Source organism: Engystomops pustulosus, chromosome 4 (genome assembly GCF_040894005.1).
Source record: "Engystomops pustulosus chromosome 4, aEngPut4.maternal, whole genome shotgun sequence".
Classification (NCBI taxonomy): Eukaryota; Metazoa; Chordata; class Amphibia; order Anura; family Leptodactylidae; genus Engystomops; species Engystomops pustulosus.
In genome coordinates, this window is record NC_092414.1 from 153385568 (window position 1) to 153403582 (window position 18015).

The 18015-nt window shown below is 43.5% G+C and overlaps 2 protein-coding genes across 13 annotated transcripts in view; both read left to right on the plus strand.

Moving 5' to 3' along the window:
* PIGBOS1 (PIGB opposite strand 1) overlaps nt 1–18015 on the plus strand; it is a 229348-nt gene that overhangs the window by 3934 nt on the left and 207399 nt on the right. For 7 of the 9 annotated variants that reach the window (XM_072148187.1, XM_072148183.1, XM_072148186.1 and 4 more), the window contains one exon: nt 1159–2915. The exons of the other annotated variants lie outside the window; for them this stretch is intronic. In XM_072148187.1, coding sequence (XP_072004288.1) covers nt 1212–1376 — 165 coding nt within the window. In that variant the 5' untranslated portion in view covers nt 1159–1211 and the 3' untranslated portion in view covers nt 1377–2915. Of the gene's footprint in view, nt 1–1158; nt 2916–18015 lie in introns of those variants that run through there. 9 annotated transcript variants of the gene reach the window in all.
* Nucleotides 15758–18015, plus strand: part of RAB27A (RAB27A, member RAS oncogene family) — a 45552-nt gene continuing 43294 nt past the window's right edge. Inside the window, exon 1 of one of the 4 annotated variants that reach the window (XM_072148169.1) lies at nt 15758–15914. The gene's annotated coding sequence lies outside the window, so the exon portion shown is untranslated. The remainder of the gene's footprint in view (nt 15915–18015) is intronic. The other 3 variants (XM_072148165.1, XM_072148171.1, XM_072148164.1) reach the window with 3 other exon arrangements.

Consider the following 18015-nt stretch of genomic DNA (forward strand, 5'->3'; position numbering starts at 1 on the left):
TAATCTGAGCTGCTGTTACCCTGCGATTTCTGAGGCTGGTGACTTGGATGGACTTCTCCCCAGCAGCAGAGGTGACTCTTGGTCTTCATTTCCTGGGGCGGTCCTCATGTGACTGGGGCAGTACCTTTCTCATGTGAGCCAGTTTTTTTGTAGCACCTTCTGCACAGCACAACTGATGGTCCCAACACAATTTATAAGGCAAGAAATCTCACTTATTAAACCTGACAGGGCACCTGTGATGTGAAAACCTTTTCTGGTAAAGCCCTTCAAGAGAATGCCAAGAGTGTGCAAAACAGTGATCAATTCCACATGCGTTAATTCATAGTTTTGATGCTTTCAGTGTGAATCTACAATTTTTTATAGTCATGAAAATACAGAAAACTCATGAAATGAGAAGGTGTGCCCAAACTTTTGGTCTGTACTGTACCTTCAATCAATGACATTGGCCCCACCCATGATAACCACTCCAATCTATTTAATTACATACCTTCTTGATAGGTTTGTTTTTTAAAAATATTTTTGCTGCTTTTTTTTATTCAAAAGCTATGACCCCCTCAGACTTTTATACAGTATGTGAATAAGCTTATACTAGCCAAGAGGGTGTTACCTTTTATTTTTATAAAATACACAGAACCTCTACTCAAGAGAAAGTATAAGGTTACTTCCCCCTTAGTCATTATAAGTTAATTTGCATATGAAGTTTTGGGGATTGTATCTTGCCAGGGTTTTTTTTTTTAATATTCAGCACCTAAGCTTAGGGTAGATAATTGGTATATGACTGGTGGTGGTACGCACCCCTGACAATCACTTCTATGAAAAGAGATTGCGCCAAGTTCTGGGGTCTCTTCACTTTCGCCATTTATTGTATAGACGGTCAACCACATGAACTTGAATGGGACTGAGTTGCAAACAGACCAAATGCCCGATGACAAGACATCCCTGACATGTACATCCGACATTAATGCCTTCTGTAAATGCTGAACCCTGAGCATAGATTGCTTTTAGTTTGGGTAATAAGTATCATTCTTGCGCATGGACTTGCAAGGATAATATGTGTGATACCTATCTTTGTGTAACTAGGTAGAAGAAGCCATTTACTATTAACCTCACATTGTATTTCCATATATAAAGTATTATTGTCTTCTGTTTTTTATGCAGGTTTTCTGAATTTCCCAGTTTTTCCATTGCTTCAGAATAGAATAATACTAAAGATGATGCGCAGGCTTCCTTTTGGCCAGGTCTTTCTGGCTGTGTTATTGGGATTTGCTAGCGGTGTATACATCTATAAACCCCTTATTCAGGAATACATGTTTGAGAGGAGAGCGTTGGAGTCTGACATTGCTTCCACAGAAACTGGAAAGAAAGAAAATGAATAAGTGAGGCCTAAATACTTTCACATGCATCAATTCATATTGGAGGCTGATCTACCTATGTTTAATGACTACACATTTCTTCAATGTAAAATTAAAAGTAAAGTGCATTCAATGTCATAGAAAAAAGAAAATATTTGTACAATAAAAATATTTGTAATAATGTTGTTATTGGTAAAGTTTAAAAATATAAATGAGACTCGAGAAAACACTTGTCCTAAGTTGTGTCCTAACTCCAACAGTCCCAATACACTACCCAAAAAAATACAGACAGCCCCCGGTTACATACAAGATAGTTTCTGTAGGTTTGTTCTTAAGTTGAATTTGTATGCAAGTTGGAACTATATATTTTATAATTGTGACAATTGGATTTTAAAAATGTTGGGTTGTCATAAGAACCAGGATTAACAATAAAGCTTCATTACAGACACCAGTGATAACTGTTATAGCTGTTTATTGTAGCCTAGGACTAAAGTACAGTAAATTACCAACATCCAGAGGAACATTTGTAACTAGGGGTTGTCTGTAAGTCGTCTGTTCTTAATTAGGGGACCACCTGTAAAGGGAACACTCGAGGGCCTCCACGTGCCTGTATCGCCTCCCTACATGCTCCTGATTAGGTTACGGATGGTCTCCTGAAGGATCTCCTCCCAGACCTGGACTAAAGCATCCACCAACTCCCACACACTGTGGTGCAATGTGACATTGGTGGATGGAGCGAGACATGATGTCCCAGATGTGCTGAATCAGATTCAGGTCTGGGGAACAAGCAGGCCAGTCCATAGGCAAGTCCTTCACCTTGCAGGAACTTCTGAATCACTCGAGCCACATGAGGTCTAGCATTGTCCTGCATTAGGAGGAACCCAGGGATGACCGCACCAGCATATGGTCTCACAAGGGGTCTGAGGATCTCATCTTGGGACCTATTGGCAGTCAAACTACCACTGGCAAACACAGACAGGGCTGTGCGTGTGTCCGTGTCCCCCCCAAGGAATGCCAGTGGCAAATTTAACAATCCTGGTGTTCTCTGACAAATGGCAATTGTCCTGCACAGTATTGGGCTGTAAGCACACCCCCCATATGCGGATGTCAAGCCCTCATACAATCCTCATGGAGTCGGCAGTCTAACTGTTTGTGCAGGCAGATGCACATTTGTGGCTTTTTGGAGGTCATTTTTCAGGGCTCTGGCAGTGCTCCTCCTGTTCCTCCTTGCGCAAAGGCCGAAATAGGGGCTTTGCAGCTAAGTTGTTACCTCCCAGGTTTTCTGGCAGCACCTCCAGCCTCTGGACACTTCCCTGACAGACACGACAAACCTTCTGGCCACAGCTCGCATTGATGTTCCCTCCTGGATGAACTGCACCACCTGTATGGAGGTCATACAGACATGTGGAGGCCACACACAATACTGAGCCTCATTTTGTCTTGTTTTATAGACATTACATCAAAGTCTCGATTGGTTAATGCATTTAATTTTCTTTGGTGATTTTGTTGTCAGAAAATTCAACTTTGTACAGAACAAAGTATTAAATGAGAATCATTCATTCAGATCTAGAATGTGTTATTTGAGTGTCCCCTTTATTTTTTTTGTGCAGTTTATATTTGGACCATAGTGTTAGCCACATGGATAACACATACAGATTGGTTCGCCGGATGTTGCATATATTCAGATGGATTGTATTGATTTGTGCCCCAGACAGAGGGCATGGAACTTGAAAGTAAAAATCTGAATAGCTCATTCATACTTCCATATTCAACTTATGTATTTTATAATTCCAAATGTAAACGCTGCAGCCAAAATGCTTAGAGTAAATATAATATATCACTTACTAGATGTAAAATAAAAATTACAGGAGGGGATCAACATGATAAATGAAATAATTGACAATAACCGTTTCTCAGCTGAAGTCATTGCAAGTAATATATATTTTGCATCCCTTTTGTAACATTGCCTATAATCTTTTAAATTTACTTTGAAAATTTCTAACCTGTATTATGCTACAAAGCAATTGAGCATGTGTGACCTTCAGCCCTGGACACACTAGGTGGACATTCTAAGGATAAAATAAACAGCAGTGGGACTCTATAATCAGGAAATGGCAGCAGTATCTAAATACTGGAGTTTATTTTTTATTTAAGTAACATACTCACCCTTTAAATTATATCTGGCTGTAGCATTAACAGAAAAAATACATAAAACTGCTATGTCTAAATCCAAGTTAAAAGTACCAACCCTTGATATAGGAGAGGTTGTGACGGAGGAGGCATGCACTCACTAATACCTGCACCCCTCCATCTGGACATGGTATGTCACAGGAAGTCTAGAGTCATGCTGCCCGGAGGTCGCATGACCAGTGACTCCCAATAAACCTTAACAGGGTAAGTATTATATGGGTGACACTATTAGGGTCTTATACTTGCCCTGTTAAAAATTAGTTTAGGCTGGTGACACATGAAATGTTTTTGTTACATTTTCAAACGTCTTGAAAAAGCATGCGTTTTTATGCTTGCGTTTGAGTTTTTAAAAAGCAATGCTTGATATGCGATAATTGCATGCATTGTGTCTCTTGGAATTTGTAAAGACCAGTGATCTTGTTCCTCTGGCTGTTTGTGCATATAATCACATCCATTTCAAAACGCATACCACAAACGCAATGAAAAACCTCAAAAAATGTGAGGGAGAAAACACAAAGTTGAGACACTTTATCCAAAACCCATTCAATGAGCCAGTATATAAAAATGTTGCGTTTTACAAGGATGCAAAAATGCAATGAAAAAAACGCAACAAAATTTCATGTGTGTCACCAGCCATAGTTGGTACCAGAAAACTGAAATTGCCTCTCCCATCATTGTGAATCTCTGCACAGTTAAAAAGTTCAGTCCAGAACTGGAGAGAAAAACTGCTGCTAATTGAAATTAATTGGAGGAAGATTCCTATGCAGATTTTTTTCTTTGCTTAAATTCTGTGTGAGACTGTAGCATTAACATTGCTAAATAGAGAAAATAATCTGCAATAAAACAGTAATGTGTTTGAGTAATAGAACTCCCTTTAAGGATATTGGAAAATCTAAGACTTCATGGCAAACTTCTTTATACAATAAATTCTTTGTTCATTTCCTCTGTGACCATTAGATGGCAGTAGACGCAGCATAGTAGGAGTATACAGGATATTTCAACCCTGTGATAGCAGTATACAGCCTTAGCATAGATTATTTTCAGGACCACATGTTATTTGAGGTTCAGAAATAAAAGAACCCATAAAGTTTTCTAATTGATCTTTACAATTATAATCCTAACCATGTGCCACGATCACATCCTAATAATGCATAAATAATGGACATTTGTTATACTGAACTGATATATTACATCCATTGAAGCTTTTTATATTTTCTTAGAGTCAAATCCAGCCAGAATGGAGCAGGGCTACAGTCAGTGGCACAGGAGGCCAGCATTACTATAGGACTATTGTACAGATACAGTCAGTCATTTATAAAGAATAGCGGAGACACTCTAGTTTAGTAGTGGGTGCTGCTGACACGTCTGCTGAGATCCACAGTCCACCCTTATAAACAGTATAAGGCAGTGGTGGCGAACCTATGGCACTGGTGCAGAGGCGGCACTCTGAGCCCTCTCTGTGGACACACAGGCTATCAATCCAGAATGAATTTAACCAGACAGAACTCAAAAAATCTGCCTGCAGAATTTTCCTACAATGATAGATGAATTTGCCTTCCTCTTTTCAGCTGGGTTGGTGTCTTTGGGAGGCTGAAGGATTGAAAGTTGTCAATGAACAAGGAGAAATACATTACTGCTTAAATTGCTGCACTGGCACTTTCCAATAAATAAGTGGCTTTTGGTTGAAGTTTGGGCACTGAGGCTCTAAAAGGTTTGCCATCACTGGTATAAGGTATCAAAATGGCACAAAACATGGTATAAATAAGTTGTATGCCATAAAGTAAAATTAGCAGGATATCAACAGTCACCTCCATACACTGTGAGCAAAATTAGGCATACCCCTTGAACTTTTCCTCATTTTTAACTGTTAGAAACACAAACTTAAAGTGTAAATCAGCTTTTGATAAAATGTCATACATCATGACAACGATCATGGTAAACTTTGTCAATTACTTTATTAGGCTACATTCACACGAACGTATGGGGGACGTATATACGGCGTATTTTCGTCCCACATACACTGCAAAGGGCTAATGGCGCCCTACAGGAACGGTACCGAACCGTACCTGGGAGAAAGATGGGACATGTCCTATCTTTCCCCGTACTACTGCGCCACGGCCATATATATCGCTGCGCCAATGTATACTCCGTAATATGGTACGGCGGGCATACATCGTGTGAATGTAGCCTTAATTAGGGATGATTGGAGAAGGCTCAGATTCTGAGCTCTCTCTATAGACGTTGGGTGCCTGGTAACCAGACAGAGAATCCACCGAGTCGGACTGGGCGTATACTCGCTCTTGAGTCCAGCAGCCTCCATTCAGCACGTCGTCAGTTCCACTCCCCATTCCACTCCTCTTTCCCCTACGTCACTTGGCCTCTTGCGAATTCTTGCGCATGCGTCTGAGCAGTCTGCGCCCTCCGCTACCTCACTGCGGCTTTTCCCCTACCGCATGCTCAGTGAGGTGGCAGAGGGCACGGACTGTCCAGACATGCTGGATTCTCTGCCTGGTAACCAGGCAGAGAATCAAAGTTTATTTTCTTCACTTGTGGAAAAAAAGGGTGCCCTTAGGCCATAAGGGCTCTATGGGAACCTGTCTAAGGCTATTTTTTTTCAAACAGCGGTGACAGGTTCCCTTTAACCTCTCTGTCCTCTCCTGTCTGCTTTAAGTAAAAACAGTATCAGGCTTCTAGTTAGATATTACAGCAGGGAGGAGAGGGTGAGGAGCAGTTTGAATGCAGAGATCACAGCTTTGTATGGTGTTTTGTTGATTCCTGGTTAGTGGAAGCAATGGAGCAGATTTACAATCTGTTATAAAAAATACTCTGTTGTTATTTGTACCATAAAGTTTTAAATCCCTTGCACCACTTTATAGGGTTTGCAACAGTTTTTAAAACTTTTATGACTAGTACTCCAAAGGGACATGGCTTCTTTTAAACAATCAACAGATACATCTACCCCAATGTATCGGGTGTTTTCTTACATTTTAGGGATTGTGATGATGGTCACGTTACTATCATATGAATAATCACTATTGAATCAATTCTCCAACCAGTGAGAGTGGGTGATAGGAATAGAGCAGTATTCACATCAGAAACATTTTAGATTTTGATATTAGAAACTACAAACATGATGTCACGTACATCTCTCATCATTATCTCTGATTTTCTGTCCTTTGTTTTAGGTTATTGTTGCCTTGTTCTCATTCAGGTGACCTTTTTGTGGGGTGACTCTATTGCAGGTCACGTGGTGGATATAGATGTGAAATGCTCCTTGTCTTCCACTATTCTCTTTATATGCTGCTCACACGTCTGGGTACGAGTAAGGACTAATGTTGTTAGAAACACATCATGTTATTTTTTCACGAATGTGATCATTTACATTTTTGAAAGAAAATGTGATTAAGTGGGCCTCCTCCATATTTTTGCTTGTTGTGGAACCTACTTTTATTGTTGTGGCAACCAATTACAGAACAGCTTTCATTTTAAAGGGGTTAATAAAAATTACTTATGGCCGGGCTGGGGAGGGCTATTTAAAAATAAAAGTGTGTACTCACCTCCTCCGGCGCCGCTGATGTCCCGCGCCGCGGTCCCTTCGATCCGTGCCGCTGTTTGTTTACAGGGGCACAGAAGCCACGCACAGGGACCTTCCGGTCCGCAATGTGGCTGGCTCCTCCCATCCGTCCCTATCTCTCAGTGTTGTAAGCGCTGGGAGAAGGTGTCAGATGGTAGCTTCCGGCCTGTGCACACTTGTAATCAAACTGGTGTACAGATGAGACGGACCGCAGCGCAAGGTAAGTAGATGTTTATTATATTTAAATAGCCCTCCCCAGCCCGGCCCTGAGTAAATTTTAACACCCGGATAACCGCTTTAAGAAAGAACTATGAGGAATAAATGATGTTCTGTGATTGGTTGCTATAGGTAACCAGGACAGTTACTGCATGTTTGAGGCCGTGTTACCCCAGGGATGTGCACTATGTTTTCTTCACATGGTAAGGGGCAACCTCTAGAGAAGATGTATCCATAGGGGCAGTTATTGGACTACATTCCCTGACTGTGTGATATGTGATGTGTACAGACCCTGTATGGACCCTGATTTTCAAGAAAATATAACCAAACCAAAGAAGACACAATAAAGACACAAACTCACAGAATTGGGAATTAAATGGCCAAATTTTTATTTATATCCCAACCCCATGGCAGACCCCCGACTCACGAAGAGTCATCCCTCAGCACTCAGGAGAGGAAAAACCCCCTGTGGAGGAAACCTCTAGGGAAGCCATGGCTGAAGGGTCGCCCTTCCTCTGGGCTTAGAGGGTCACTTCCAATAAATATCTCTCACCCAATTTAGAATAATTTGGCTGATCTGGTGGTGGATGTCCCCTTCCTCCCTCGCAGCTCCAGGTCTGAGGCAGACAACCCCTTGAAGAGGATGGCGGCGCTGTAGTGATGAGTCCTGGGCTGATGGGGCGTCCCTGCTAGAACCTCCAAATCGCATCAAGGTAGGTATATTGTAGGTAGTCAAGCTCAAGGTCCAATGGCACAAAATGGCAGCGGGCACAGCAGTGCGGAAGCTATTATGGAACATTCAGTAATTATGACATCAGCACAACATCTGTGACCACTGAGGGCGTGTCTACACGTGTCATCCATTATGATGTCATACACAGAGAGAGATCTGAAGGATTAACCCTTTAATAGATGGTAACATATCTAACTACAGGAAAAATTAAAGTGTTACATCTTGTATTGGTAGTGAATTCATGAATGCCCTCATAAATATACATATTTATTAGTGAGGGTCATACCATACCTCTTTAAATGTATAAAAATATAATATAGTTGAATATTAAGTAACGCTGCAGATTTATCTGGGACCATAAAGGAGTTTTTTCGTGACATTGTGGGGTTTGTGCTGAGGACTTGGTTCCCAGTTTATTTTTGGTGTGCATGGTGTGAGCTTTTCTTTGTTTCATAAGGTCTGAGGATATGTGATAGTCGTGATAGTCAAGAGATATGTTGGGCTAACCACCTCCATTGTACCCAATCCTATGTTATCTCAGTGGTCAAGCAAATGAACATGATATTTTTTTCAGCAGATAACTCGCGTCCCCATTTGTTTCTATGGATTCCATGAGCCAGAAAAGATCAGCAGTTCCTATTCCTGCCCGAGATTGTGGACCACCAGTCTTTTTATCGGCATCTGCATGTGCTGGTCACGGCATAAACAACAGTCCACAATTGTCCACAACAGTCCATCATGTGCATGTTTTACATTCATACTTTGCATTGTGTTCCTGCTGTTTCTGGCAAGTCTTGAAAATAGTGTAGCACATTTTACTTTATAAATTTCCCCAAATATCTTCAGGCTTCATAAAGAACATCTTCCCCATATACTAGGGTTACAAATCTGCAGACAGGCAGAGGACTGTGCAGTTCATTGTATCACTGAACAATAACAAGGTCATTACAGGCCTTGGTCTTTTGGGACATCCTCAATCCATGTGTCATATAAGTAGTGAAACTGATAGAGCTGGATCAGGTTTCTCTCTTCTCGCTTGTTTCTTACACAGCTGTGGTAACCTTTATTGCTGTCCCTGGCTGTAGTATGCTATAAGCAGAATTTTTAAAGATCAGCTTAATCTTTCATTCCCAGAGCCTTAGATTAGATGTGAGATGTAGATATTTGTTTTACAAACTAAACAGAATTTGTTATAGGAAACATACCACTTGAAGTGGTAGGTGTAAGATGCATATACCGAGCACCAGCTCAGGGTGAGCTGGTGCCGGTGCTTACTTTCATTTGTGTCCTAAACCGCTGTATTGAGGTTTAAACACGTTTTATTCTTTACAGCCGAAGGAGCTTCGGCGCACCAAGCGCGCGACCGTGCGCGCGTGACGTCACCGGCTCTCCTTCACTTCCTATGTAGGCGCGGTCGTGTGGCATGGTGCGCCGAAGCTCCTTCGGCTGTAAAGAATAAAAAGTGTTTAAACCACGATACGGCGGTTTAGGACACTAATGAAAGTAAGCACTAGCACCAGCTCACCCTGAGCTGGTGCTCGGTATATGCATCTTACACCGAGGTTTCCTTTAATGAACTATATTTGAAAAATGTTCACCACATCGCGCACTTGCAATATAAAAAACGTTTTCAAATAATGGTTATGATTTTAATGGAGAGTATGCAGTGAGCTTAACTAAAGACCACCGCATGTGATTCGTGGGGGTCCCAGTGGTGGGTTGGATCATGAGAACGGAAGTCTGTTGGGCCATATGAATAGGGTGGCAGGTCGTCTATGGCACATTTATGCCATCTAGAGTGCCAGCATATATGTGACCATCTGCTATGTTCATTTTGATATACAGCAGATACCCATTCTTGTGATCTACTGCTCAGCAATTTACTCCCTATCCTGTGGAATGAGGAAAGCTTGATGTGGCTGGACAATCCTTTTGAGCTCTATGGGCCAGGAATTTGTGCATTAGGCATGAATTGCGCCTATTTTCCCCTTATGCCACTTCCGAGCCAAGTGTTAAGAGGGGTGTGCCTGGAAGTGGAGTGGGCTAGTGCAGAGGATTTCTGCCCTGTGTCTGTGCACAAGCTATAGCCTGTGCTAATTCAAGCACAGGCTACAGCGCCACGTAGAACTGGTTCACTGATGCCCGCTGCCACGTGGCCAACTGACAAATCTTGCGCTGCAGGGAAGAAACATGCTGGCGCATGCTCAGTGCCTGCGTATGATATATGTACCCCTGCTTCATATCTATTTATACTATGGGGCAGATTTATCATTAGAGAGGTTTCTTAAGACCCCAGTTTATCATAGTGGCTCAGAGTACTTGAAAAATGTGGCATGAGGTATTTATATTTTTATTGGATTTAAAAATTTTTGGTTAAAACCTGCGAATGTTAGCACAAGTGGTTCCAAAGTATTTCCTATGCCAAGAGGCGCTAGAGCGAATTTTCATCTAAATATGTGCCTTTTCCGTACTTCATAGGCTAAATCTGGCCTAAGTAGGCAGCAGTGATATTTTTACACACAGCAGCAGTTGAGACAATACTCTGCTACGCTAGAGTATGGGATAACTACAATTAAAATTTCCCATATACCAGCTTTTGGGCTAGAGAAAGAGGGTCCCCTGTCCTGCCTTTGCCCCACCCCCAAACATAGTAAACTATCATCCTTAACTCCTTAACGACCAAGCCCTTCTTGGTTTTTGCAATTTCATTTTTTACTCCCCACCTTCAAAAATCCATAACTTTTTAATTTTTCCATGTGCAGAGCTGTATGAGGGCTTGTTTTCTGTGTGACAAATTGCACAAATTGTCCAGTGGTCTGTATCCTGTGGTCCATGTCCTGTGGTCCATATCCTGTGGTCCATGCCTGTGGTCTGTGTCCGGTGGTCCGTATCCTATGGTCCATAGCCTGTGGTCCGTGTCCAGTGGTCCGTATCCTGTGGTCTGTGTCTTGTGGTCCGTGCCTGTGGTCCATATACAATGGTCCGTGTCCAGTGCTCTGCATCCTGTGGTCTGTATCCTGTGGTCCATTCCTGTAAGACTGTGCTCCTGATGTGCCGTCCAGGGTTCCAGCCCAGTGGTGCCTTCACTCCATACCCGCGTTACCATTGCTCCTCTGCGCTCCTGCTGTCATCTCATTTCCTGCATCCGTTGCCTTGACTGCCACCGCGGGTCTCATACCAACCCCCGCGGTGGTCCAGAGGGTCCACAGATTCTTCCCTCAGAGACTCTCAGACGGTCCGCACCGCATTTTTTGGATTCTAACTTGTGTCGCTTTATATGGTTATAACTTTTGAACACTGTTACTTATCAATGCGATTCTCAGATAGTTTTTTTTCCCCACATGTTGTACTTCATTTTAGTGGTAAATTTTGGCTAATGAGTTTTGCATTTATTTACAAAAAAAGAAAAAATGATGAATCTTTTGAAAAATTTGCCATTTTCGAAATTCGAAATCATTGCGTTTTCAGGCCGATAGATTTATCACCAAATAAATAGCTGAATAACATTTCCCATATGTCTACTTTACATTTTCATAATTTTTGAAATGTCTGGATAATTTATTTTGATGTCTCGTGGCTTACAATTCGAATATCACTTTTCCGGATTTTAACAATTGACTATTTTGGGATAAATACAGTTTTGAATGAAATTTTACATATTTGGCATCAAAACCCCCTATATAACCAACCCATTTTAAAATCTGCACCCCTCAAGCTATCAGAAACAGATTTTAGGAAGATTGTTAACCCCTTGAGATTTTCATAGTCAGTGGCGTAACTAGGAGAGGCAGGGCCCCATAGCAGATTTCTGTATGGGGCCCCCCTCCCGCTAAAAAATATTCATGCATACACACACATTTATACAATGACACACATTTATACACTTAAATAAACCACACACATAACATTCTACACTCACTTTTATATACACATATACATACGTATACACTCATATGCACAAGTTTATGTACTCATATATATATATTTATACACTAACATATACAGTATATACAAACTCAAACTGTATATACATACAGTATATATACAAGTTTCATACATACTATTTATATAGATACATACATATAGCATACATACAACACATTCTTTTACATACAGTATACACCCACTGTGTATACACTGTATACACACACATGTAGTATAAAAACACCATATACACATACTGAATCTATATGCAGCATATACACACATACAGTATATATAGTGTATACACACAATGCATATACATACAGCATATACACACATGCAGATACACACATACACCATATACATATAAATATTTATATGCATGTGTCTACATACAGTTTATACACATATACACAGTATACACATACACACATACTGCGTATACATGCAATATATACACAAATACATACAGTATGTACAGAACATACACACATACAGTATATACTGTACACACACATACAGCATATACAAACATACATAAAGTATATACTGTACAGCACATACATACATACAGCATATACATACAGCACATACACACAGCACCCACACACATACATACAGCACATACACACAGCACATACACACACATATAGCATATACATACAGCACATACACCTAAATACAGCACGTATACATACATACAGCACATACATACAGCACATACACACAGCACACACATACAACACATACATACAGCATGCATACAACAATCTACATATATATATATATATATATATATATATATATATATATATATATATATATATATATGGACTAACTTACATTTCCTGTAGACCGGCTGCTGTGCAGTGGGAGGCTGTGTCTTTGGGAAGCTGCGGAAGTAGGTCGGCTGCGCGACTGCGGACGCGGTAAGCCGGTCAGTCAACCAGATGTAGTGGGCCGGCCGGCCGGGCCGGCGTATAGAGACGGGGCAACGGAAGGTGTGGGCCAGCCAGGCAGCCGCGAATGGACTAGGCCATCGGGGTGGTCACGCTGAAAGAAGTGGGCGGGCTGAGTGGCCACAAATGAAAAGGCCAAGTCGGTCGGCCCACAGATGAGGTGGGCGGACAGAGGGATGGCACAGGGGCCCGTATTATTGTCCAAGGGCGGTCCCATCATCCCAGTAAGCATTTATAAGTTTTGTATTGGCTGTTCTTCCCGGGCCACTGTGCCGCCCGGGCCCCGTAGTAGGCGCTACGGCTGCTACGGCTATTGTTACGCCACTGTTCATAGTAATTGAATCAATATGGAGGTGAAATTTAGAATGGTCAAATTTTGACGATTATACATTCATTTAGCCCTAAAATTTACACATTTCCAAAAGATAAGAGAAAACCGACCATACAATTTGTTCTGCAATTTCTCCCGAGTACAGAGACTCCCCACATGTGGCCGTTATTTGTTTTATGGACGCACAGCGAGGCACAGGAGGGAAGGAGCACCCTACAGCTGCCAGGATTTAAGTTTCCTCATTGGCCACTTTTGTATGCTATAAAATTTTAGCTTTTTCGTTATTGGGGTCATGTGATGGCATTTTTTTTGTGGGTTGAGATGCTTTTTCCAGTGTTACCTATTTTGGGTTTGGTTGTTGGTTGTTGAAAATTAAGGGAACTTTTTTTTGAGGGCAGGAGTAGAAAAGCATCAATTCTGTACTGGATTTTTTTTTTTTTTTTTTGGTGTTCACCGTATAACCCAATTATCATGTTATCTTTAATCTATGGGTCGATATGATTACGGGGATACCATACATGAATATTTTTTCTTACTTTTTACTAAATTTGTCAAATAAAACCCTAATGTGGGAAAAATCTATCATTTTTGCATTCCCGTTTTCCAAGTGGCATTACACGTTACTTTTTTTGTCTACGGAGCTAGTTGATGGCTTGTTTTTTGTGGGAAATGTTGTACTTTGCGGCAGTATCATTCTGGAGTACAAATGTTTTTTTTATCACTTTTTATTGCATTTTTTGTGGGATTGAATAGCAGTTTTTTTTTAACGCTGTTTACCGTGCTGGTTCAATAATTATTTACTGTTATTCTACGGGTTGTTACAGACGCGGTGATACTATATATGTGTGGTTTGATTTAGACTGTTTCTTGCGTTATATGTCTCTTTATATGTTTTGGGGCTTATGGCCATTTTTATTGATTTCTTACTTTATTTTTTATTGAATAACCTTTTTTAACTTTTTCCACCATGGGACATGAACAAGCAATCATCTGATTGCTTGTTCATGATAATATCCTGCAATACTGATGTACTGCAGGGTATTAGCAGTGTCAGCCTGTGCACAAGCCCACTCCGACCGCGGGTGTTACACTGGGGTGTCGGCTATTAGTTATAACCGGCACCCCGTGTTTCCCGATGCCGGTTCGGTTGAGATTTTAAGCTGAACCAGCATCAGCTCTGCGTCCGATATATCGGACGCAGAGCGGGAAGGGGTTAATATTCTACACCGTGTACTGGGAAGCAGAAAAAATTGCATTTACCCCATTTTCTTTTGGGCTTGGTTTTTATGTTTACTTTATTCTTTGGGTCGGTAGAATCACGACACCTAATTTATATAGGTTTTATAATGTTTTCATACATTTACAAAAATTAAAACCTCCTGTACAAAAATAAATTCTTCATGTTTCTTCATAAATTCTTACCATGCTCTGGCGCAGATAACTTTTTCATATTTTGGTGTTCAGAGCTGTGTGTGGTATCATTTTTTGTGACTATTGATGACGTTTTCAATGCTTCCATTTTTAGAACTGTACTACCTTTTGATCACTTTTTATAGATTTTTTTTTTTTCAAAATGGCAAAAAAGTGTCATTTTCGACTATTTTCCATTATGGGGTTAAACGTTTGGAATAAGTGTTATTATATTTTGATAGATTGGACATTTTGGGACGCGGCAATACCTAAAATGTTTCTGATTTTTATTCGCTGCATCCCAAAATGGCTGATCTATCAAAATATAATAACGGAAAATAGCGCCCAAAGTTGAAAATGCTGTTTTTTCCATTTTGCAAAAAATAATAAATTCAATAAAAAATAATCAATAGGTAGTACAGTCCTCAAAATGGTAGCATTGAAAAAGTAATCAAAAGTCGCAAAAAATGACACCACCCTCATCTCCGTGCAACGATTTATGAAAAAGTTATCAGCGCCAGAAAGTGGCAAAATGAAGGGGTTTTTTTGTACAGGAGGTTTAAATTTTTGTAAATGTATGAAAACATTATAAAACCTATATAAATTTGGTATCCCTGTGATTGAACCGACCCAAAGAATAAAGGAGACATGTCATTTGAGGAGTACAGTGACAGTGCCATAAAATCCAAGCCTACAAGAAAATGGCGCAATTGTATTTTTCCACCAATTTCACTGCATTTGTAATTAGTTTCCTGCTTCCCAGTACACGGCATGAAATAATAAATACCGTCACTATGAAGTGCAATTTGTTATGCAGAAAGCGAGCCGTTACACAGCTCTCTACATGGAATAATAAAAAGTTATGGAATTTTGAAGCGGATAGGGAGAAATGGAAACAAGAAAACTAAAAAACTGTTTCAGTTTTTTTAAAAATTACAGATGAAAAACACAATAGCTGCTGCTGAGGATGCCCCTATGTACATAGCACGGTGTATGAGGTGTGTTGGTGGTGGGTAAGGCTCGCTGGGCAGCAGCCCTGCACATGAGGCGGGTCACAGGGGCAGCACCACTGGGGCGTTACTACTAGTGACTCCTCCTCTGGGGGCGGGGCCTGGCAGCGGCTCGGGAAGTGATGTGCATCAAAGTACTGCCACAGCGACCCAAATAAGGCAGCGGCAGCGGCGGAGCCCGGGTGTGGAGGCTGCCGGGACCCTGGAGGAGGCAGGTGAGAGGCATCTTCCCGGGAGCGCCATACAACTTCACTACAACTCCCAGCGTGTCTTATAGAGCCAGTGCTGAGTGTCTATGGATTATCGTGTTACTATGAGGTGTATAGATCATATCTAAGGAGTCTCACTCCTTATCCCTAAAAATGGGGGTATGAGTGTTTATATACTGTTCAGGTGTAAGAAGAAGTTTTGCCTCTTTATTTGGATGACATTGCCCCTCTTGTCCGTGCATTGTGTGTGCGATTGTAGTTTAGGAATGACTTGCAGTACCAGGCACAGCCTAGAGACGAGAGTGGCGCTGATTGTGGCAGGATACCTGGTTATAACAGGGGAGAGTCAGCTGTGTACATGTATTGGTGGTGTGACTAGTCTAGTTATTTCTGTGACTGGAGAGTCTGTATTTTCAGAATTTGGCTCTTTTATTTCTCATGGGCAGCTTGTATGATAAATTGTCTGCTTTGTCTTCCTGTCTAAATGTTTGCCCCACCTATTATCACATATGCATGACCTGTCATTTCTGTCACAACCATTGATTCCATGGATGACCTGCCATGTCCGCTTCCACCACCACTGGTCACGTGCATGACCTGCCCTGTCCGCCGCCACCACTGATCACGTGCATGACCTGCCCTGTCCGCCGCCACCACTGATCACGTGCATGACCTGCCCTGTCCGCCGCCACCACTGATCACGTGCATGACCTGCCCTGTCCGCCGCCACCACTGATCACGTGCATGACCTGCCCTGTCCGCCGCCACCACTGATCACGTGCATGACCTGCCCTGTCCGCCGCCACCACTGATCACGTGCATGACCTGCCCTGTGCGCCGCCACCACTGATCACGTGCATGACCTGCCCTGTCCGCCGCCACCACTGATCACGTGCATGACCTGCCCTGTCCGCCGCCACCACTGATCACGTGCATGACCTGCCCTGTCCGCCGCCACCACTGATCACGTGCATGACCTGCCCTGTCCGCCGCCACCACTGATCACGTGCATGACCTGCCCTGTCCGCCGCCACCACTGATCACGTGCATGACCTGCCCCGTCCGCCGCCGCCACCACTGGTCACGTGCATGACCTGCCCCGTCCGCCGCCACCACCACTGGTCACGTGCATGACCTGCCCCGTCCGCCGCCACCACCACTGGTCACGTGCATGACCTGCCCCGTCCGCCGCCACCACCACTGGTCACGTGCATGACCTGCCCCGTCCGCCGCCACCACCACTGGTCACGTGCATGACCTGCCCCGTCCGCCGCCACCACCACTGGTCACGTGCATGACCTGCCCCGTCCGCCGCCACCACCACTGGTCACGTGCATGACCTGCCCCGTCCGCCGCCACCACCACTGGTCACGTGCATGACCTGCCCCGTCCGCCGCCACCACCACTGGTCACGTGCATGACCTGCCCCGTTCGCCACCACTGGTCACGTGCATGACCTGCCCCGTTCGCCACCACTGGTCACGTGCATGACCTGCCCCGTCCGCCGCCGCCGCCACCACTGGTCACGTGCATGACCTGCCCCGTCCGCCGCCACCACCACTGGTCTCGTGCATGACCTGCCCCGTCCGCCGCCACCACTGATCACGTGAATGACCTGCCCCGTCCGCCGCCACCACCACTGGTCACGTGCATGACCTGCCCCGTCCGCCGCCACCACCACTGGTCACGTGCATGACCTGCCCCGTCCGCCGCCACCACAACTGGTCACGTGCATGACCTGCCCCGTCCGCCGCCACCACCACTGGTCACGTGCATGACCTGCCCCGTCCGCCGCCACCACCACTGGTCACGTGCATGACCTGCCTCGTCCGCCGCCACCACCACTGGTCACGTGCATGACCTGCCCCGTCCGCCGCCACCACCACTGGTCTCGTACATGACCTGCCCCGTCCGCCGCCACCACTGATCACGTGCATGACCTGCCCCGTCCGCCGCCACCACCACTGGTCACGTGCATGACCTGCCCCGTCCGCCGCCACCACCACTGGTCACGTGCATGACCTGCCCCGTCCGCCGCCACCACCACTGGTCACGTGCATGACCTTCCCCGTTCGCCACCACTGGTCACGTGCATGACCTGCCCCGT